A 22,971-nucleotide genomic window follows, 5' to 3' on the forward strand; every position below is an offset into this window, starting at 1 on the left:
CGCTCGACAAACAAAATGTGTCCCTCCTTTTCTGTAATAAACAAGAGGAAACTTTGTGCGGACCGTTGGCTTGTAAATGTACCGTTGTTACCTTTGGCCCTTTGTGCATGCACAGATATGCGCACACATGGCAATGTATATACACACGCGCGCGCACACACTGGGGATGCAGGGAGGGTGCAGAGTGGGTTTTATTAGACCACGGTTCTTTGAAGGGCCTCCCGATGGAATCGCGCACTGGGATCTTTCTTACACACTGTATATCTCTCTTATTTTCTCAAAATCTGTAAATTGCCTTTTGAATTCCAAATTAAATTCCACTGCTGAAATGGTGCACGGTCGTGTGGCTGATCGATTAATGTTTCTCACGTTCATTACGATAACCCCCCGCTTTTTCCACTGCAGAAACCGTGCTTTGATTGGAGATGGCTGAATGGCCTACCCGGCTGCACTTGCCACGGCCTAATTTTCCTGCTCGGTCACCGCGCTCGCTTAATCGCGATTGGTCCACGTGAGCTGGAGTCTCTTGGCTGTCGGGTCGACCCAGTCCGAAATTCGCGCTCCGAAGTGGGCGATATCGCTGTGGCGACTGCGTCACAGCGAGTTCTTGCAGTGCTCGGGATTGGCGGCCATGATTCTGGCGTTGAAGGACGTGTAGATCCAGGCGAGGGAGGGTATGGCCACAAGCACCAGGCCGAGACCAGCCCGCAGCGTCGCTCCGTGTGGCCTGCACGCTCACGCGGTCACCCGCCACGGGCTGTCAAGACACGTGCCATTGTTCCCGACCACCACAATCTTGTTTTCAACAGTGCAGACTGTCCCACACATTGCCTGCAGAAGGCAGCACATCAAGTCAGATGTTGACCTATCTGCGAGGAGTTGCTCTGTTCCTTTTCCTGGCTACTCTGGCTCTTGTACCTCCTCCATTACTCAAAAAGGGCACGTGGCCAAACAACCAAAGCAGCAGGAACCTCCGAAATGAGTCGCGAGGCTCCGCAAAGCTTCTGTTAAGTGTACGCGGCTCGGCATGGCGTCGCTGACTTCTCAACCGATGCCCCTTTTCCTGTGACCCTGCATAAGTTCCTGCAAGGTCAAGGGGTCAGTGGAGGTTGCCCAGTCGTCCAGTCAACATGTTTGTTTTTCCATCCAAACATCAGGAGCCGATGAACCCTCGCGATAAGCGTGTTTTAACGAGCAACGGTCACGGTGGACGTGCGGAGCGATGGCTCGGCTGTAATACCCCCTTACCCCTCCTCCGCTCATGCTCTGTGATCCTTACTCATGGGAGTTGCGGCAGAGAATCATCCAAAAGACGACGAGGAGGAGCCCTCCGATCTCCCTAGGACAACAAAACCACGAAGGATCAGAGATCGTGGTGACGGGTCACGAGAAATCAGTAGGGGTCATTGCGGGGGAGCATAGCAGTGCATGGCAGGAATCGTAAGAATTCATATTTATACCGTACTATTGAGGGATCGACAATTCTAGTCCAGGACTGGCGGGATCGTAGCGATAAAACATAGCGAGGGATCGCGGGGATTGTGGTGTAAGATCGTGTCAAGGGATTGAGGAATCATTGGAAACGTAACGAGAGTGTAAGCATGATGGCAGTGGATGGTCATGTGAGATTACGGGGCTCATAGCAATACATAATAACAAGGAATCATGTTGATGGACCACGGCAAGGGATCGTGAGGAATCGGTCGGTGGGGGGGGGGGGGTCATGGCGCAGGGAATTGGTGAGCGATAATTCGCGAGAAAACGATTCCATTTGAACGATCCGAGAATTCGGACCGGCACCCACCTGCCCTCCTCCGCCTCCAGCACGTGCATGCGCTTGCCAGACCTGTGCGCCACGGCGGCGAGGAGGCACGCTCCGAAGAGGCACGCGGCCACGTGCATGTGCACGACGCTCTTCCACACGTGGTTGCCTTGGGTGAGAGGCGGCGGGGAGGGAGAGGGCCACGTGCTTTTAGGGTTGCCACGGTGGCGAGACGTTGACCGCCTCGCATTGTGTTTACGGGAAAGGAGGTTCGTGGGTTCAATCCCGACCCTGACGCCTGCTGTATATTTGGAGTTGTCATTTCAAGGCAGATTAAGGGAAGCGATCACTGGGGGGCTTAATTGTGAAGGCATTCCTCTTGTTTTAAATTGCACTGATCCACCGAAATTACCTGCAACTGAAGGCGACACCGCCACCACAAGGCTGAGGGCAGCTGGGAATAGATACGCTACCTGCAAAGACATCCACGCATACACAGTTACTTGGCACATATCCCAGTTCACTATTATATATGTCGTTTAAGAATGCTAATCCTGTTGCTTGATAACTTCACTTGCAATTGCATTTTGACATATGTCCGTATTTGGACTGTAGTCACCGTGTGTTTAACGTTTCTGTAGCTCACTATTTGTCATCTGTGCCCTGGCTAAGTCTGGAGGCAAATCTGCCCGAGCCGATTTGCGCTGCAGGGAATTGAATATTTAACGTTGATTTCACGCAATAAAGTAATCAATTATTCGATTACTTATTGCAGTGCTTAATTTTACTTGCTTTTATTTTTTTGTGACCGATGTCATTCACAAATGAGACCCATGCTGAATTATTTTTGAGTTTTCGCCTGGTTCAACAGAAATATATTGAAACTTGCTTGCTAACAGGACAAATACTACGGCCTTTATAGTTTTGTGGAATGCATTTAGGGTGTGGTGCTGACTCGAGCAAGGAACGCAGCCGGTCGGGATCGAGGTACGAAGGGCCGGAGTCTGCGGATCTCAACGACCTTGAACGGAGCGGTACGGATGAATTAACTGGTGAACATACTCTTAGTTTTTTCGGTAAAGTCACGTAGGTAAAAAAATGAAATTCAAATTAATAAAAATAAAATAATAAAAATCACGACGTTTCGGAGGCAACACAAGTCTCCGTCATCAGGTGGGACCGTCACAGCCAGATTTGCTGTATCATTTTTTTACCTACGTGACTTTACCGAAAAAACTAAGAGTATGAATCCTTGCAGTCACGAAAGCTTCAAATCTAGAATTAACTGGTGAACACTTGGTGGTGCAAGCCCATGCAAGGCTTTAAAGAAAAACAACGAGCAAGAAGGAGGCTCTTAAAATGCCTGTACTAGTTTCAAGACCGGAAGCCAGTGTGTAATGAATGATAAGAGATCCGGAGAAATGTGGTCACGTAATGGGATTCGTGTGAGCACACTTGACTGACGCATTCTCAACTAATTTGTAGTCCACCAAAGACCTTATTCGATTGATTCCATCCAATCGGAGTCTATCGCCACCGTGAAACTAGCCACACGTTGCAAGATTTACTCCATTTCCGTGCTAAATTATAATCATGACACCCAAGTACTCGGCCGTGGCATGAACCACACGCGTGGCGGATTACAATGTGAGTTGTCATGTGGACGCGACTGTAAATAAGTAATATTTAAAACAACTTTTTTTTAACACACGCTTTTATGAAATGTACTAGTAATGGCAGAACTCCACGACTCCAGGAAGTGGCCCCGAAGCTTGCCATAACGTAAAGGACTGTGGCTAATTACAGACCAAACCTCAGTTGACCGTGGACAATTAGAGTTTAAGTTTTGGGAACGGTTTTAATTTAAATAAGTTACCTTTGTTTAGTTTTGCTCTCCTATTTCGATTTAAAGCTTTCGTGACTGTAGGGATTCATCTTCTTGGTTCTTTCAGTAAAGTCACGTAGAAGGGAAATAATAAAACATTATTTCCCTTCTACGTGACTTTACCGAAAGAACCAAGAAGATTTTGCTCTCCTCTTCATTGGAACCCAGTGGTTATTCCGCACAATCGAATAGCACGGTTGGCTACGTACGGTGCAGTAACATTACAAGCGGCGTTCCTAATCTCTTGATCCAGATACTTTTCCTTTAAATCCGGTCATTGATGATGATTCAGGAGATGAAGATTTTTTTAAATTCTCATATCATAGTCACGCGCAGCATTACAGCACACTGCATATGTGAATTGACTAGAAGGTATGTTTAATTGTACGTTACCGTCCACAGGCTCGCATCTGGGTCGTTTTTCTTGCAAGCCACAGACACGCAACACCAGGGGGGGGGAGGAGACAAGAGAGCGTGTGAGACAACGAGTTCGACTCCCGGTCACGGCTAACTTCCACTGCTCCTGGACCAGCGCGGTGATGTCTGATTAAACCACCACCACCACCAACCACTGCAACTGACAGTTTTGGATGCCGTCATCCAGCAGTGGATTGCTCGTGGCTTGTTAATGATTATGATGATGGTGATGACAAGAGGTTAAATGCAAAGCCATAATTTTAATATATATTTGGGGGACACACATCCCCCCCAAATATTCAAATATGCTCAAAATGTCCCCCCCCCCCAATATATTGCTATAAAATAGATTCTATTTATATGATTGTGGTTATGGTTGTACTTTATTAATCCCTAATCTCTGGCATTACGTACCATGAAACAAGAAAAGGTAAAAAAAAAGAAAAAACAGAGCAATGTAATACAATACACTATTAGACATTATTGTAAGAAATAAATAAAAAGTCCATCCCATGTGTTAGTGATTTATGGAATATTTGAGGCAGGAAATTCGTTTTCAAATTTATATTTTTTATGGGGGGGGGGGACCCCAGACCCCCTGGATGATTTGGTCCCCCCCAATATTGACTCATATGCTACGGCCTTGGTTAAATGCCCCGACCAATCGGCATAATTCATCTCTTTTTTTTTTAACAAAAACTAAAGAAAACTACGACACTGGCTTCCGGGGATGCTTTAAGCGCGCGTCGTTTTGTTGTTGTTATTTGACTTGCATCCCACTGGGATGTTTGCACACAGCGTTGGTGTACGGTGCTTTTTTCTGCAATATTTTGCTGTCTTTTCTTGGATTTTCTGTTTGCACTCAGTCACATATTCACTTTAAGATGTTTTTTTGTTCATGTTTTTTGTTTGTTGCGATTGCACCCGATTCAAGAGCCGAATGGCTCACAGGGCTATACCTAATAAATAAACTTGAAACTTGAACAACAACAAAGATACGCAAACATCAGCAAAGCGACGTGTGCTGGGGTGGGTAGCATCAGCGGCAATGCTACGGCGATGTTTCACACCTGCAGCCGTTCGTCATCGTCGTCGTAGGGGAGGCATATTTAAAAGCAACTCTTTGCACAAATGCCCCCACCCCCCAACTCACCTGCACGTACGCCGCGAGCCCGAAGAAGCCCGCCATGCCCAGGCAGCATCCCCGCCACACGTGCTGCCTCCAGCCGCCGGCGGGACCCCGACTCGAGCCGACATCGCCGCGAGGTCGGAGGTCTCCGGCTGCTGCCGGCTGCGACGTGGCCATGGGGTACTACGGTTGGGGGGGGGGGTACGGTGGGGATGGGGGTACGGTGGGGATGGGGGTACGGTGGGGATGGGGGTACGGGGGGGGGTCCCTGGCGGAGCTGGGAGCCTCTAGGGCACTAGGAGAGGGGGGGGGGGGTCCCTGGCAGAGCTGGGAGCCTTTAGGGCACTAGGAGAGGGGGGGTCCCTGGCAGAGCTGGGAGACTCTAGGGGCACTAGGAGAGGGGGGGTCCCTGGCAGAGCTGGGATACTCTAGGGGCACAAGGAGAGGGGGGGGGGTCCCTGGCTGAGCTGGGAGCCTCTCGGGCACTAGGAGAGGGGGGGTCCGGGCAGAGCTGGGAAGTCGGGGAGTTGCAACTGGAACGACACGAGACCTGGGCCACCCCCCAGTGAGACCTGGAAGTCAACTGATGCTGCTTGGTCTTGCTGCTAATGCCCCCCTGTTCTTCGTCTTGCTGGTCTTGCTGCTGCTGTTATTGCCCCCCTGTTCTTCGTCTTGCTGGTCTTGCTGCTGCTGTTATTGCCCCCGTGTTCTTCGTCTTGCTGGTCTTGCTGCTGCTGTTATTGCCCCCGTGTTCTTCGTCTTGCTGGTCTTGCTGCTGCTGTTATTGCCCCCGTGTTCTTCGTCTTGCTGGTCTTGCTGTTGCTGTTATTGCCCCCCTGTTCTTCGTCTTGCTGGTCTTGTTGTTGCTGCTGCTGTTGTCGCCGCTGCTTTTTATTGCCGCCTGCGTTTGCTGAAGTTGTGGTTTTTTGATGTTTTCGTGTCGGGAGTGTTTTTTTTTTTATAGCGGCAATTATAGCTGATGTTCTTCCTGTTTCTTACCCTCGACTGTTCCTGTTGCTGTATGTTTTCGCCGCTGCTGTTGATTCTGTTGCTGAGGCTGTTTCTGCTGCTTCTGTCGTATCAACTGCGGTTGTTTCTGCTACGGGTGTATCTGCTGCTGTGGTGGTGGTTTCTGCTGTTGCTGATGATGTCTGATGTGTCTGCTGCTGTGGTGGTGGTTTCTGCTGCTGCTGTGTCTGCTGCTGCTGTGTCTGCTGCTGCTGTGTCTGCTGCTGCTGTGTCTGCTGCTGCTGTGTCTGCTGCTGCTGTGTCTGCTGCTGCTGTGTCTGCTGCTGCTGTGTCTGCTGCTGCTGAAGTATCCACTGTTGCTACTGCTGCTGATGTATCCACTGTTGCCGATGATGACGATGATGCTGCTGCCGATGATGCCGACGCCGCTGCGACCTGCCAAGTTGCTCTTCCTGCCCCGCGTCACGTGGGGCGCGCCGCTTGATCAAAGTCACCGCCTCTTGGCACCGCGTGCGCCCAAGTGGACATCAGTGGCACCGTCCTGACTTCAAGTTCAAGTTCATTGATTAGGTATAGCCCTGTGAGCCATTCGGCTCTTGAATCGGGTGCAACCGCAACAAACAAAAAAACAAAAACATGAACAAGAAAACATCTTAAAGTGAATATGTGACTGAGTGCAAACAGAAAATCCAAGAAAAGACAGCAAAATATTGCAGAAAAAACACCGTACATCAACGCTGTGTGCAAAAAATCCCAGTGGGATGCAAGTCAAACAACAACAGCCACAAGACAACTTAGATTAAGGCCATCAGTCTTACTCCGTACTACAACAAACAAACATGGCCAAACCAGTAAACTTTTCGAAATCACCAAAATAAAGCAATGAAACAGTGATCATAGGAACTGTGATGATCATAGGAACTGTGATGATCATAGGAACTGTGATGATCATAGGAATTGTGATGATCATAGGAACTGTGATGCTTGCACCGGCCTCCAAAGTAACCTTCACACGTCACATCGCAACGTTCCCGGCGTCTCGCATGACGGAGACATCCTTGAGTAGTTGGCGAACATTTGTTTTATTTGATGTTTACACACAACAGCAAACCGACGCAAGATCCTAAGGGGCCGTCCATAAATGACGTCACGCGATTTTGGACGATTTTTGACCCCCCCCCCCCCGTCGTCGCACACGGCGTCACAAAAAGTCAGACCCCCCTCAAATGACGTCACAAAGCTCTGCCCCCCCCCCCAAATAAAACATGCTTCAAATCGCTTTAAACTATGCTCATTGTAGTGCGTGTTTAATGTGGCGCTGCATTCTGATGTTGTAGGAGAAAGCATTCATTAAAAAGTATATTTAATTAAGTAGAACGTGTTCTCTATATTTATTAAAAGTTGCGCATTTTGATATGACGTCACATTTCTCACCCCCCCCCTCCCCTCCTCGTCACACATCGTCACACATCGTCACAAATGTCTGACCCTCCCCCCCCTCTAGGTGCGTGACGTCATTTATGTACGGCCCCTAGGCAATCAGAACCAGTGCAGGGAATTGTCCACTGTCTTTACAGCGTTGCAACATTCACGGGGCCTGCTGTCCCGCGAAGGATGTCGTCTTCTGTTTTTACCACCGTGGAGGAGATGGAGCGATGAAATAAGCTCGGAGTGCGCAAACTGCTCGCGCGGTTGTTCCGTTACATCGCGGGAGAGCGGTGGTGATCGCCCTGGGGGGGAGGGGGGGGGCAAGCTTTCATCCATCCAGCAGTGGATCGAACACGGCTGTTGCCGCCGCCGCCAACGACGGCGATGATGATGATGACGCTTCGACAACGAAATCGTCGCTATGAAAACCCGCAGAGTCGTTCAAATTCGGTGACAAAAGCGCACGCCACTAAATAACTCCACTGCAGCCGTGGGATTGGTTCCCAGAGTTTTGAGATCCGGCATGTGCAATGAGGCCACGTGGCGGCGCTCCATGTCCATCAATCATCATCAGCGCCTTCAGCATCATCATCATCAGCACCATCGTAATCATCATCAGCAGCAGCAGCTTCATCGAGTAGCATTGCCATCCATCAGTAAAAGGCAGCATCGTCATCACAGTAGCAGGGCGCTAACCACTGCGCCACCGCTCCACATTAGGGGCCGTCCATAAATGACGTCACGCATCTAAGGGGGGGGGGGTCAGACATTTGTGACGATGTGTGACGAGGGGGGGGGAGCTGAGAAATGTGACGTCACATCAAAATGCGCAACTTTAAATAAATATAAACACGTTCTACTTCATTAAACAGACTTCTTAATAAATGTTTTCTCCTACAACATCAGAGTGCAGCGCCACATTAAATACGCACTACAATGGCAATAGTTTAAAGCGATTTGAAGCATGTTTTATTTTTTTTGGGGGGGGGGCAGAGCTTTGTGACGTCATATTTGAGGGGGGGGCGGTCTGACCGCGCCTGGTCAAGTGCGATGGACACGCGCGGTGATGGTGGTGATCGCTTTCTTTAGAACTGCTGCTCGTTGTTGTTGTTGTTGTGTTTAGTTTGTTGTCCTTCCCCCCACGCACTCCCATTAGCACCGTTGGCTACGTACGGTGGTGCGAAATAAGTTCAACATAAAATAGATACAGCATTACAGCAACAAGCGATATTCCTAATCTCTGATCTCGATATTCCTTTGCAGACGGCTATTGGTGATGATTCAGAAATAAAATAAACTGTTAATCCTAATATCACAAACAGTCACGTACAGTACACAGTACACTGGATATGGCAAATTGTCATTTAATGTAAACACGTGTGATGAAGATGTAGACACATGATGATGGTGATATTCATATTCTTAGGTTTTTTCGGTAAAGTCACGTAGGTAAAAAATTTAAATTAATAAAAGTAAAATAAAAATAAAATAAAAATCACGACGTTTCGGATGATGGTGATGATGATGTGAACACATGATGCTATCTATGGGACCGTTTGATGATGATATACGCACATGATGATATACACATGATGATGTTGGTGATGATGATGGTGGTGATATTGATGTGAACACATGATAATATCTGAGATCCTTTGATGATGCTATACACACATGATGATGTTGTTGGTGATGTGAACACATGATGTCTATGGGACCCTTGATGATGATGATGATGTACACACATTATGACGTTTGTGATGATGATGTGAACACACATGATATATCTATGGGACCCTTTTATCATGACCATCATGTACACACATGATGACGTTGGTGATGATGTGAACACACATTATAATATCAATGAGACCCTTTGATGATGAAATACATACATGATGATGTGACCACACATGATATCTATGGGACTCTTTGATGATGATGATGATGATGTTGGTGGTAATGATAATGTCTATGGGACCCTTTAATGATGATACACACACATGATGATGATGTTGGTGGTAACGATAATGTCTAAGGAACCTTTTGACTTAAACTTTCGTGACTGCAGGAATTCATATTCGTAGATAGAAAAATAAAAAAAATTAAGTGAATAAAAATAATTTAAAAAACCCACTGATGTAGACTGGTTTTTAATTACGTGACTTTACCGAAAGAACTAAAGAATATGTCTATAGTACCCTTGAATAATGATGATGATATACACACATGATGATGATGATGGTGGTAACGATGATGTTGTCTATGTGACTTTTTAACGATGATGATATACACACATGATGATGATGTTGGTGGTAACGATGATTTTGTCTATGTGACTCTTTAACGATGATGATATACACACATGATGATGATGTTGGTGGTAACGATGATTTTGTCTATGTGACTCTTTAACGATGATGATGATGATATACACACATGATGATGATGTTGGTGGTAACGATGATGTTGTCTATGGTGACTCTTTAACGATGATGATGATGATGATGATATACAAACATGATGATGATGGTAGCGATGATGTTGTCTATGTGACTCTTTAACGATGATGATGATATACACATGATGATATTGGTGGTAACGAAGATGTTGTCAATAGGACCCTTTAACGATGATGATATACACATATGATGAAGATGTTGGTGGTAACGATGTTGTCTATGGGACTCTTTAACGATGATGATATACACACATGATGATGATATTGGTGGTAACGAAGATGTTGTCTATGGTGACTCTTTAACGATGATGATATACACACATGATGATGATATTGTCTATGGGACTCTAACGATGATGATATGCACACATGATGATGATGTTGTCTATGGGACTCTTTAACGATGATGATGTTGATGCAGTCAGGAAGAGATTGAATGGCACGGCGCCTCGATCCAGATTCGTTTCGCCGGCACTATGACGTCACCCCGCACGCGCGTCACGCTGCGCCGCGCAACCCGGAGTGGATCCCCCCCCACCCACCACCACTCTCGATTTCGGATCCGGATTTCGCGTAACTCGCGGCCGACGAGAAGACCTGGAAAACGCTCGCCGGACTCGCAGAACTCGGCCTGCGCGAGCTGTCGCTGAATTCGACGAACATCGCTCGACACGAGTTGTCGACCCGTTCGAACGATACAGCAGCGACGTATTGAACCAAAAAGTTTAACTCCGCTCCGGCATCCAGCTTTCGAGACTCCGCTGCGGGGTTTCTTTCCCCCCCCCCCCCTCTCTCACCACCGCACCGCACCAGCTCCTATCCAGACAGCGAAGTCATCATCGCTTCTGCATCAGCAGCAGTCGCGACAGCAGCAGCATCATCAGCAACAGCATCAGCGGCAAGAACGAGAAGGGAAGGAGGAGATTTGAGTCGAGACCCAAGCTGACGGGCTCTTCCAGCAGCAGCGACAGCCCTTGACAGAGAAGCGGTAAGCGAGGGAGAGGCGGCGAGACTTGGAAGGGAACTTGGGCCGCGTTCTTCGCTGTCCGCCGGGGCCGCCTCTAACCAGAAGGGAACTGAACGCCATCTCGTCCCCTCGCCTCGTTCACTTCGTCGATCCGCAAAACTTCCAATCTCCTTCGCCGCGCCCCCTTCTCGCCCATCTTGTCCTCCCAACGTCACCGCCTTGAGTTTATCGTCTTCGCTATCTGCTCGTATAAGCTCCCACCAGCAACAACAGCAACAACAACAACTCCCCATTTCACCATCTCAATATCAACAATCTCGTCCACCTCATCCGTGGTCTCCATCCTCCATCTCTAACCACGCGTTTCACCTCCCAACGAAACCGCCCAACGTCGTTATCCATCCCACCGCTCTCCTCTCCGCCTCTGCTCAAGCTTTTACAAACACCCCCCCGCCTCTTCCTCGACTTTGTAAATCGTCTCCAACCACATCAACACCACCACCAACCTCCTCTTGCTTGCTCCCATCATCATCATCACCTGCAATCACCACTCATCACCTTCCTCCACCATCATCATCTACAACCACCATCCACCATCATCATCATCATCACCTGCAATCACCACTCATCACCTTCCTCCACCATCATCATCTACAACCACCATCCACCATCATCATCATCACCTGCAATCACCACTCATCACCTTCCTCCACCATCATCATCTGCAACCACCATCCACCATCATCACCTGAAACAACCACCCATCACCTTCCTCCATCATCATCACCTGCAACCGCCATCCACCTTCATCATCACCTGAAACCACCACTCATCACCTTCCTCCTCCATCATCACCTGCAACCACCATCCACCATCATCATCACCTGAAACCACCACCCATCACCTTCCTCCATCATCATCACCTGAAACCACCATCCACCTTCATCATCATCACCTGAAACCACCACCCATCACCTTCCTCCTCCATCATCACCTGCAACCACCATCCACCTTCATCATCACCTGAAACCACCACCTTCCATCATCATCATCACCTGCATCCACCTCCATCATCATCATCATCATCTGCAACCACCACCCACCATCTCTTACTTCCTCCACCTCCATCATCACCATCAACCTCCACCATCTCGCACCATCTCCAACCTCGTGGCCGCGCCTCGTCGATGGCCGTGTCTGACCCGGGCGTGGCCATGTCAGACCAAGGTCCCGCACGGCTCCTGCTGGGCCTCAAGACGTCTCCGCTCAGCCCGGCACGGGGCCTCGCCTGGGCCGCGGGGGAGACGCGGCCCGCGGGTCCACGCGGCCCCCCCGACAACAACAACCACGAGGAGAACGACAACAACAACTGCGGCGACAACAACAGCACGGACGACCACCACCACAACAACAACAACAAGGGCAACAGCCACGTGGAAGAGGAGGAGGAGGACGAGGAGGACGACGAAGACAAGGAGGTTGATATGGCCACCACTGCGGCCACCACCGCAACCACCACGACCACCACCACGAGCAGCAGCAACAGCAGCAGTGGCAGGAGGATCAGGATGCGGGTCGGCTCCGGCGACGATACGGGACCTCTGCTGGCTACCATCGAGGGCAAAGACGTGGAGTACGAAGTGAGACAAAAGCGGCTTTGGGTGGGGAGGACCTCGAGCAGCGGTGACGAGGGGGGTGCCCACGTCACGGTGGGTCGCTCCAGCTTCGTGTCGCGCAGGCACCTGGAGATGGCCTTCGTGCACCCTCACTTCTTCCTGCGCTGCCTGGGCAAGAACGGCGTCTTCGTCGACGGCGTCTTCCAGCGGCGCGGAGCGGCGCCCCTGCAGCTGCCCGCTTCGTGAGTCTCGCTTGGCCGGTCCACCTTGACCCCTTGCCTGACCCCTCCCTGACCCCTCCCTGACAGCCCTCCCTGACCCCTCCCTGACCCTTTCCCAGAGCCCTCCCTGACCCCCTCCCTGACCCTCTCCATGATCCCTCCCTGACCCCCTCCCTGACCCCTCTCTCTGACCCCCCTTCCCTGACCCCCTCCATGATCCCTCCCTGACCCCCTCCCTGACCCCTCTCTCTGACCCCCCTTCCCTGACCCCCTCCATGATCCCTCCCTGACCCCCTCCCTGACCCCTCTCTGACCCCCCCCCCTCCCTGACCCCCTCCCTGACCCCTCCCGCACCTTGTCCCCCCCCCCCCCCCCCCTCTTAATTAACCCGCCTTGACCCGTCCCGGCCCTGCCATAAACTCTTGCTGGGTGGTTGCGATTGTTATTGTTGTTGGTGGTGGTGGTATGTGCAATTGAAGGAGCGACGCTCACTACAACGAGCAGAGAGCGCCCGGGCGGTTAAAACACAACAAAGTTGGTACATGGCAGTCGGCGAACCCATAACCACCTGGGTCTGTTCCGAGCCTCTCACACTTTCACGTGGCACACAGTGCACCTAGCCTGGCACGAGGGTACGTCGCCGGCACTTCTTTGCCCAATGTGCGTCTGTTGTCGGCGTGTTTGTGTGTGGTGCGTGGGTTATTTTTATTATCGTTTATTTTTATTATCGTTCATCATGATCAATTTCACCTCTTCCATCGCCGTGGTCTTGGGTGTGAGTGGCATGGACTGGTGTAAGGGGCACGATGTGATTTGGTATGAAGGACATTGAACTACACTACTGTATATCAAGGGCATGGACTTATTTTAACGGCAGGATCTGCGTGAGGGTCATGATTTTTCTCTTTAGGGGTATGGCTTGGTAAGAAGGGGGCATGTGGTCTGCTAAGAGTTGGGCACGGTGTCTGTATGAGCATGACTTTGATGTAATCGCCATCGTTTGCCCATGAGGGGCATGGTCTTATTTTTGTGAGGGCATGGTTTGGTTGGCCATGATGATTGTTATCGTGGGATTTTTTTCGGTTCATGGTGGACACACAGGTGTCCTTGCTGTACCAATACCCGCCAATTGCCACTGAAATGACAGTGCACCTGGCTATGGTCAGGCACCAACCAGGTGTGTGAGCGAGTGTTCTGGGGGAGTGTACCCGGGGCATCTTTGGCTGCATGACATCGTCGTGTTGTCAAATCTCGTCTCATCAGAGCTGTTCAGCGCCCCGTGCCTTATCTCTCACCAAGAACCTGGGGCCACTTGGCATCCAAATCGCTCTTTGGGGTTTAGGATATACTCGCCTTGGCTTCTCGTTGTGCCAAACTGTTCCTCGAGTACAGGGATAACGAATCCGGGTTTGCATTGGCGACACAGCCAATGATTTTCTTTAAAAAAATTACGACCATATTTTGATTTTTTGTGAAGCGCTTAATATTTATGTATGGTGTGTGGAAAATGTTTCACGTGTAAATCGCGTTGTGACATTTCAATGAAAGACCTTTATTGTCATAAATGACAAATTACTTCAATCCGGTTTGAAATGTTCTTACAGTTTTACAATTAGCCTGATTACACTGGTCAACACACTTTTTCTGGCATAAGGTATTCCAACGGTTTTAAGGTAATTTTGGGGTGATGATTCCAAATCTAGCATCAGTTTTTGACTATCACATCAGGTTTTTGAGATATAAAATATTGCATTTTCAATAAAAACTGCAGAAGAAAAATATTAAATAAACGTGAATATTTACATGAAATGATATTATAAAGACACTATCCTAAAAACACAGCACCATATTTTAACACTAAAGCAGTCACTGACTCGCAACAACTTGCATTCATAAGTGACAGAGTTAATTTCGGGTAAAATCAATGAAAATGGGGTATGCCGATAGCATAAAAATGAGATGTGATAGAGCAAATCTGAGATCAGATTTGGAATCAGCACCCTCAAATTAGTCTAAAACAGCTGCAAAAGTCCAGGCCAGACATTTTTTTTGTTGACCAGTGTCATCATCGGGGGGGGGGGGGGGGGGGGGGAGACATCATCGCCTGGAGTCACACTCGAGTACATATGTTGGCAGCAGACGTGGCCATCCAGTGACAGATCAGACCAGATCACGTTTGGGTTCGGGTCACATTTGGGTTTTGGGTTCAGGTCAGGTTGCATCAGCTCGGCTGGGTAGCTGTTTGGTGCATCAGTTTCTCCCGTCGAATTCCACCACCCTGCGAGGCCCCAACGACCTCTTTCGAGGTTCAGTTGCTGCATCGGTTGGGGGGGGGGGGCTCGGTGGGTGGTAGGGGGGTCGTTGGTTGGGGTCAGAGTTGTTGCGATAGGGACCTGCCTGACCATGACACGGCTCACACCGGGCCCAGTTGCAGGAACACGCAAAACTGAGGCCACTCCGCGTGCCCCACTGTTTATCGGCTGTCCGTCCCCAGCCTGGCGCAGTTGGCAGATGTGCGCGGCGTGTTTTATTCATTGCTTTTGTTTATTTTATTAATTAAAGTATTGTTGTTGAAACGGGCGATGTGGCACACGTCTGTGATCTCGCGCTTTATAGGCAGGGGGTTGATGGATCCCACGGATTAGGTGAATTCCCAAATACACTGGCTGCAAGGTAGCGAATAGATGGCAGACCAGCAAGTGGCTTCATGAACCCATCTGTGCTTGCCTTTCGAGTGCACTCTCCTGATACACCTGGTGAGTTTTCACCAGGTACTCCTAGTTTCGTCTCATAGGTTTAAAACACAAATATGATTTAAATGCAATTGGTCACATATCCCAATGGAGTCTCTAGATTTTTCAGACTCAGTCTGGCTATGCCGGGTAACTAAGTAGAACAAGTAGATACCGTGAGCGTAGCGATCGATCTTGAGCAGCGAATCGACGCATCGCGACTGGCCCGTAGATTTTTGTTTTACTTTTTGGGCTCAAATATACCTTGTGGAGGCATTCATCCAAATGCGGATTGATTGATCTTGGCCAATGACAAGTGCAGGTATCTGATGTCAGACCCAGACTCGGTTACAATTTCCTTTGTGTCATTCATAGAGAATTAGAATTAACCATTACCACGTACTTGCAATTGTGATTCCTACTCACGATGTTGTTATTGTTGTATTTATAAATGTAGGTGCCCCGGTGGTGAGATGTTAACTACCTCACCTGGTATACAGCATGTCGTGGGATTGATCCTGACTATGACGTCTGTATATTTGGAGTTTACATGTTCTCCCCGTGGTCCTGTAGATTTTTCTCCGGGTCCTCCAGTTTTCCCTCCACATTTAGAAACATTTTTATTTTACTTTTATTAATTTTAATTTTATTTTTTACCTACGTGACTTTACCGAAAAAACCTAAGAGTATGAATCCTTGCAGTCACGAAAGCTTCAAATCTAGAATGCGCTTAGAGTATTTGCTGCTATAAATTTGCGCGTGATAAGCCACTTCATTGGGCCGTCATTTGTGGCCAGGTCACTTATGAAAAAGAGCTAAACAGGCCAGTGGGGATTACCTGGTAAAATAAAAATTAGTTGAGTAATATTTGGCCCTACGGTGTGCCTTGGGGTGTATGGTAATTTCCTGGACCAGACTTCACCCTTATGTATCCTTCATGAACAGCGGGGGTGGGGGGGGGGTCAATGTGACTTGTCGTTTTGACATCAAGCGCAGATAAATAATGTGGCTGCAGGTGAAAATGACCGTATCGGAAATAACGCGACTGGATAATTAACATCGATAAATATTTCAGTGTCTGGCCGACATTCAGCAGGCAGAGTCTAATCCCTCTGTAATGCAATATAAGTGAGATGATTTAGGCAGTAATTCTGCGCAAACCGATTTACTTTTCAGATCTGGGATGCAATTATTTATAGCCAGGATTATTTGGCGAAGCGATAGCACACGGCAGCGTCGTTGCGAGGAGTTTCGTGTCCCTCACGCTGACATTGCCCTCTCGCCCGTGCGCACGTATCGAACATTGCTGCCTCTCCTGGTGGGTGGAATAAGTCTTTACTTGACGCCATAGGAATGTGGAATGTACACAACTGTCAGGTTAAACAGCACGATGGCCAGCGCATGGGAGCAGCGCCTGATTTTCCTAGTTGCGCACATGCTTCTCTCGTGATGCTGTGCCGGGTTTTCAACCTCCCGATGCGACGGTCAAAACAATTAATCCGCTTCTTAAATCCCCCCAACTGCCTCAATCCATCCAGCAGAACAAAATAATTGGGTACTCCCATCTCTAACAAGACATCATCTGGCCAGCGTGAAAGAGTAGGCCAAAATACCTTCTAGAGCTGGTGTCGGCAATCAAAATAATGAGCCATTTTTTTGGAATTCAGTAAAAAAAACTCAGTATTTCAAGAGCCGCAGTGCACCTGGTGAATAGAAGACGGCGGTTGCTTCATAAATAACGCCACGAAGCGGTCCTTGAAGAGTCGCTTGTGGCTTCGGAGCCTCGAGTTTGCCGTCCCCTGCTCCAGAGGGTGTCTGTAGAGCCGCCTCCAGTGGGTGGGGGGAGGCCCTCTAGCAGTGTTGTGCGCAAGTAATTGCATGGCTGCTCCTTCACATCTTTTGACCTCTCTTGCAGGCGTCTTGCTTTCGCAAAAAGGCCACCGAGCGTCGTCTCGGCCCGACTGAAATGCGAGCCCTAGAATCGCTGAACAGAACCAGAATATGTATTTATACTGGAGGAATCCGTCCGATGAGCTATAAAAGCTGTTTTTCACACGTGTCCAGTACATCTGTGAACAGCGGTCACTGTCCACCTCTCACACCTCGGCTTGAGCATGGAAATGGTTCATGTTGTGTTATTTATTTATTTTTTGCTGCCACTGTGCCCTGCTTTAAAAACGGAGAAACTCGAAAGTCAAAGCCAATATTTGTTTAAGTGACCAAACTGGTGGTGCCCTCGAGGCTCGGGACATTTCTGCGTTGCAGGGGGAAGAGCGGCACAGGGGAGGTGGGCGTGGAATCTATTTATTTCTTTGTTTTTTCTTTCTTCAGCCATTCCTCCCACCGGTCAGAGATGGTTTGGCCCGGGTCAAACCGCACGCGTTTTGGAACATCGCGGTGACGTGGCCGAGCGAGCGGTTAGCGCGTTCGCCATTTGTTGCCGAGGTTCCGCGGTTCCAAGCGCAGCGGCGGCCCTGGTTAATACCACGGGTGTATCAAAACATAAACTACGCACCGTCTGCTTTACATCGGACGTTGAAAATTCCGAGACTTTGTTCGAAAATAGAGCCGGCCAATGTGTGCCAGCGTCACAGTCCGAGTTTGCCAATTTTTAAAAGGCTACTCACAATTTATTTCGTTAGGTAAAAACCACCACATAGTAGCAGCATCACGCCCAACTGGCAGGCCACACTCACCTGCGAAACCGAGTCCCCCGTTGTGATAGCCTCGCACTTTAAGAATAGCGTGAATACTGAATTTACTAAATAATTTTTTTACAAAAGAAATAATCAGACCATTTCCCTTCTTTCATATCTGCCCCTCCACATACAAAAAAAAAATAAGTATTTTTATTCACCCCATGGCCCACACATGCTTCTGGGAGTGATGTTTTTTCTTTATCGGTAGCATTGGTTTAATACAAGAAAACTAATTCTGGACCAGTTTCGACATTCATTGTTTTCATCGGTAGAGTCAGGCTCTCTTGAAGCGTTGGTGGAGTACTGCCAGATATACTTATATATTTGTTTCCACAACGTTGCTAATTATTGTATCGTGTTATAAACTGTCGTTAATCATTATCACCTGGGACGTGCCACCATGAGCAGCAACCTGAGGGCATTTCGAGGAAGGTCTCATTCAAATGGCCTTCTAATTCCGCCCATCCTCGCCACCACCCTACGGCCACTGTCAACGCTTCTTGGTGCGGCTTGCTCCGAACGTCAAAACTCAAGTGAATCGCAACCCTTTCACGACTTGGCAGCGTGAAAACAACAGTTGGGGGCGGCAGCAAGCAAGCAAGAGCCAGGGAATGTTGTAAATAAATAAATGGCCATGACAACTGCGTTCCAAATATAGCAGAGGTAACGTCTGCAGTGTTTACGTTACTTTAGCTGCAGGGCCACTCTGGCTTACACATTCCGTGTCGGTTCGTTGAAGGCCCACCAGAGTAATTATTTACCGGGCAAATATTTAAGTTTTAAGGCAGTGGCTACAAAAACAATATGTGTGTGTGTGGGGGGTTTTAAATTGTGTACGCTTTTTCGTTTTGCGTCTCTCTGTCTCTCTTCCTCTCTTTGTCACAGTAACCGTTTGCAAATTCGGCCGTGTCATTGTTCTAGGTGTAGAGTTTATGTCACTTAGGACATAGAAAAAAATCCCAGCCTCGCCAGCTTACGGTTTAATATCGCATGTTCGTCGTGTTTTATGGGTTACGTGGAGATAACGCAACTTGAGATACCGCGACTTGGGGTTTCATTGCATGTTTTTTTGTCGTTTCCTCCCAGAAATGTGCCCGGTTCCGTAATCGCGGCCAAAAATCTCGAAGAAAGGCAAAACAAAACTGTTCGGACTTCATTTCAGAAATGCCAAACAAAACCCCCGACACTGCGACACTCACTGCGCGCGCGCGGGGGGGTGAAATCACTCTGAGCGAGGCGCGGAATGCGGCTGCTACTACGGGCGAGAGCTTTGGTGCGTGTTTTTTGAGGACCTGACCCCCACACCCCCCACACCCACCGAAGCAAAAAGGACATCACCGCTCCCGCTGTCTCTCCCCGTCGGCCCCCGAAAAACGCGGCGGTGACGGCGGGCGGAGGTGGTGGTGGGTGGAGGTGGTGGTGGGTGGTGGGTGGAGGTGGTGGGTGGAGGTGGTGGTATTGGTGGTGGGTGGAGGTGGTGGGTGGTGGTGGGTGGAGGTGGTGGTGGTGGGTGGAGGTGGTGGTGGTGGTGGGTGGAGGTGGGTGGTGGAGGTGGTGGGTGGAGGTGGTGGTGGAGGTGGTGGTGTTGGGTGGAGGTGGTGGGTGGAGGTGGTGGGTGGAGGTGGTGGTGTTGGTGGGTGGAGGTGGTGGGTGGTAGGTGGTGGTGGGTGGAGGTGGTGGTTGTTGGTGGGTGGAGGTGGTGGGTGGAGGTGGTGGGTGGTGGTGGGTGGAGGTGGTGGTTGTTGGTGGGTGGAGGTGGTGGGTGGAGGTGGTGGCTGGTGGTGGTGGGTGGGTGGAGGTGGTGGTGGGTGGAGGTGGTGGTGGTGGGTGGAGGTGGTGGATGGTGGTGGTGGGTGGAGGTGGTGGTGGTAGGGTGGTGGGTGGAGGTGGTGGTGGTGGGTGGTGGTGTTGGTGGGTGGAGGTGGTGAATGGTGGTGGTGGGTGGTGGGTGGAGGTGGCGGGTGGTGGGTGGTGGTGTTGGTGGATGGAGGTGATGGTGTTGGTGAGTGGAGGTGGTGGTGTTGGTAGGTGGTGGTGTTGGTGGGTGGAGGTAGTGGTGTTGGTGGGTGGAGGTGGTGGGTGGTGGTGGGTGGTGTTGGTGGATGGAGGTGATGGTGTTGGTGGGTGGAGGTGGTGGTGTTGGTAGGTGGAGGTGGTGGTGTTGGTGGGTGGAGGTGGAGGTGGTGGGTAGAGATGGGTGGTGGTGGTGTTGGTGGGTGGTGGTGGTGTTGGTGGGTGGTGGTGGTGGTGTTGGTGGGTGGTGGAGGTGGTGTTGGTGGGTGGTGTTGGTGGATGAAGGTGTTGGTGGGTGGAGGTGGTGGTGGTGTTGGTGGGTGGTGGATGGTGGGTGGAGGTGGTGGGGGGCGCTCCACGAACCGCCGTGAACCCCGTTCCTGTTCCTACCCAACAGCCGTACAGTGTCGTCCCCCCACTCCCCCCCCCATACACACACAAGTCACGCTATCGTGTACAGTGTTTATAATTGTGCAACGCTCTCTGCCCCTGTGTAAACAAACGCCCCGGCAAGCCGGGGTATACCGTCGGCAAGCCGTCAGCCCGCCGGCACAAGCGGGGCAAGTGGGGCTTGCCAGCGTCGCAAGCGGCTTCTCAACGAGTTTGAGGGCTTTAGGTGACGGATGGATACTGGAGAGAGAAGAGAGAGAGACACGTGGTCAGACCGCGTGCCGTCCCATCACAAACCGGAATATCAAATCTGTCATCGTCGGCATGTCCCCATAGGAGACCCGTGCGCGCCCGTCCATCCTATTAATGTCTAGAGAGTTCCATCACATATTGGGCAGTCAATCTATCGCATTGAGACATTGCGAGAGGCATCCGATAAGTGCAAATTCTCACGTTTCTTTTGTTATTTTTAGAGACCACGTCAGAGACCGGTCTCTCTGTCTTATTTGCTGCAAAATAAATGAGCGGACAAAATATCTCCTTGCCATGAACCGCAACGCCCCTTTTTGGGAGTGCATGACTTCAGCATTAGTTTGTGTGTTCAACACAACCTAATGAAGCTGCAACTCACCTTCAGTAGCACACTGGACGGTGAAAGAGATTTTAAAAAACCACCATAACGCGAGACTAAATACCAAAACTACTCTTTTTTTTTCCGACAGCAATTCTTGTCACGGTGAAGTTACAAATGAACGCCGCATTCGCGACGGCGGCACTGGTGGCGGTGCTGCTATTATCATTGCAGGGTGACCGCATAACGCATGTGGCGGTGTCGCGTTGCTGTTGCCTGGTGCTTGTGATGATTCGTGCAAAACAACACCTAGCCCTGACCCTCGGCAAAGCCTGCAAATAATGAAGAACAAGTAATAAATAAATAAACGCAGCCCTCTTTTTTTATTTACCCAGCAAGGCTTCGCCCGATAAGACTAATAATACACGCCGAAGGTGCACGTGACAACGCGAATAAGTTTCAAGAAGCGCTCGGCCTACGTGCGTTCTGCAGACAAAATAAACCATCAGCCGCTCCTGCAGAAAAGTGTATCGTGGTCGCTTTGTCCGAGGCCATCATCGGAATACATTTGACGGGCAGCAGTGATGCGGAGATTGACAGGCGCACACCGGCTTCCTCCTTATTAGGACTCGTCGTGCAAGTTGAGGCCATCGCACGAATGTTATTCCGGGTTGACTGACACAGATGACTGGCAGATGCACCACCTGTGCATCCCACTATTACCACAGTGTCATTACACGCGCGCGCGCACACAATTTTATTTACAACCGGCTGCAAAGGATACTTTATTGTACTATCTTGCCGTTTTATTATTTTTGTTCACCGTCATAAATGATTAACAACAAATTACTTCTTGGGCTTAGTGAGCACGTGTCTGCCGACTCGTGCGGTGGGAAGGTGCTGCGGGAGTGGCACGGATCTGAGCGCGCAGTGGTGTTCGGATCTGAGTGCGCAGTGGTGTTCGTGTCGAGCGGGGGACCCTCCGAGTATTTGCAAGTAATCGATTTGATTACGCGATTATTGGAATAACAGCAAAATGCTCGTTCACGAAAAAAAGCATCACTGCTTGTTACCACGTGTGCCGCTGAACGGGGGACGTAATGGGCGGGGCTTGGTGATGTCATAGTCGGCAGGCGTCGCACTGGGGCGTGGCTTGCAGGGGGTTTCCCACCTTCAGGTGGCAAGGGTTTGTGGCCCCCCGAGTCATCGGGGACAAAAAAGAATGTTAATAGTTTACAATTTGATGATGTTGATTAACCGGCGTTCACCATAAACACATCGCCCCAGCTCGAGTGGCGTGTGTTCGGGGCTTGGTTATGCAGTCACAGGCGCTGTTTATGTTATCACTGCGAAACCGAGCGATAATATTAGGCCGCGTCTCACCGCCACATGGAGAGGAGTGGACGCTTGTGCTCGCGCACTGATAATTATAGCACCGCACGTCCGTGTGCGAGTCTTCCACACAGCCACCACGCACACAGACAGACACGCGCCCCCCCCCCCCCCCCTGTCTCGAACACACTGGGATACACACGTGGACACGCACACCAACAACCTTAAACACACTGACACATGCATAAAGCAACACGCGCTCACAGTCATACATATATACACAAGACAAAGATCCCCTCTATAGCCTTAGAAGAATGTTGGGGCAAGTGCTGTCAATGAGCACCCATGAAGGCCGATACGGTGCACGAGGTGATGGGTG

General features: G+C 49.8%; 2 protein-coding genes across 2 annotated transcripts in view; one reads left to right on the top strand and one right to left on the bottom strand.

Moving 5' to 3' along the window:
- Positions 1 to 68: 68 nt before the first annotated feature.
- Positions 69 to 6,614, bottom strand: TMEM220 (transmembrane protein 220). Its single transcript, XM_061549048.1, has 6 exons — positions 5,218 to 6,614; positions 4,041 to 4,070; positions 2,175 to 2,235; positions 1,805 to 1,931; positions 1,280 to 1,339; positions 69 to 727 (listed from the first exon to the last, which is right to left on the bottom strand). The coding sequence occupies exons 1-6, from the start codon at positions 5,368 to 5,370 to the stop codon at positions 595 to 597; spliced, it is 564 nt and encodes a 187-aa protein (XP_061405032.1). The 5' UTR covers positions 5,371 to 6,614; the 3' UTR covers positions 69 to 594.
- A 5,591-nt stretch (positions 6,615 to 12,205) lies between these two features.
- LOC133340569 (forkhead box protein K2-like) overlaps positions 12,206 to 22,971 on the top strand; it is a 55,041-nt gene continuing 44,275 nt past the window's right edge. The window contains exon 1 of the mRNA XM_061548895.1: positions 12,206 to 12,876. Within this exon, the coding sequence (XP_061404879.1) occupies positions 12,206 to 12,876 (671 nt within the window). The remainder of the gene's footprint in view (positions 12,877 to 22,971) is intronic.

This window comes from Lethenteron reissneri, chromosome 10 (genome assembly GCF_015708825.2).
Source record: "Lethenteron reissneri isolate LAM-NWPU_2019-01 chromosome 10, ASM1570882v1, whole genome shotgun sequence".
Taxonomy (NCBI): Eukaryota; Metazoa; Chordata; class Hyperoartia; order Petromyzontiformes; family Petromyzontidae; genus Lethenteron; species Lethenteron reissneri.

What these genes read in the sequence shown, in the direction of transcription:
- TMEM220 (XM_061549048.1), bottom strand. Translation starts at nt 5,370, where the DNA reads ATGGCCACGTCGCAGCCGGCAGCAGCCGGAGACCTCCGACCTCGCGGC. An exon ending in CAGATGCGAGCCTGTGGACG is followed by an intron (nt 2,236 to 4,040) that starts GTAACGTACAAT and finishes ATGTCTTTGCAG; the next exon opens with GTAGCGTATCTATTCCCAGC. An exon ending in CTCTGCCGCAACTCCCATGA is followed by an intron (nt 728 to 1,279) that starts GTAAGGATCACA and finishes GTGAGCGTGCAG; the next exon opens with GCCACACGGAGCGACGCTGC.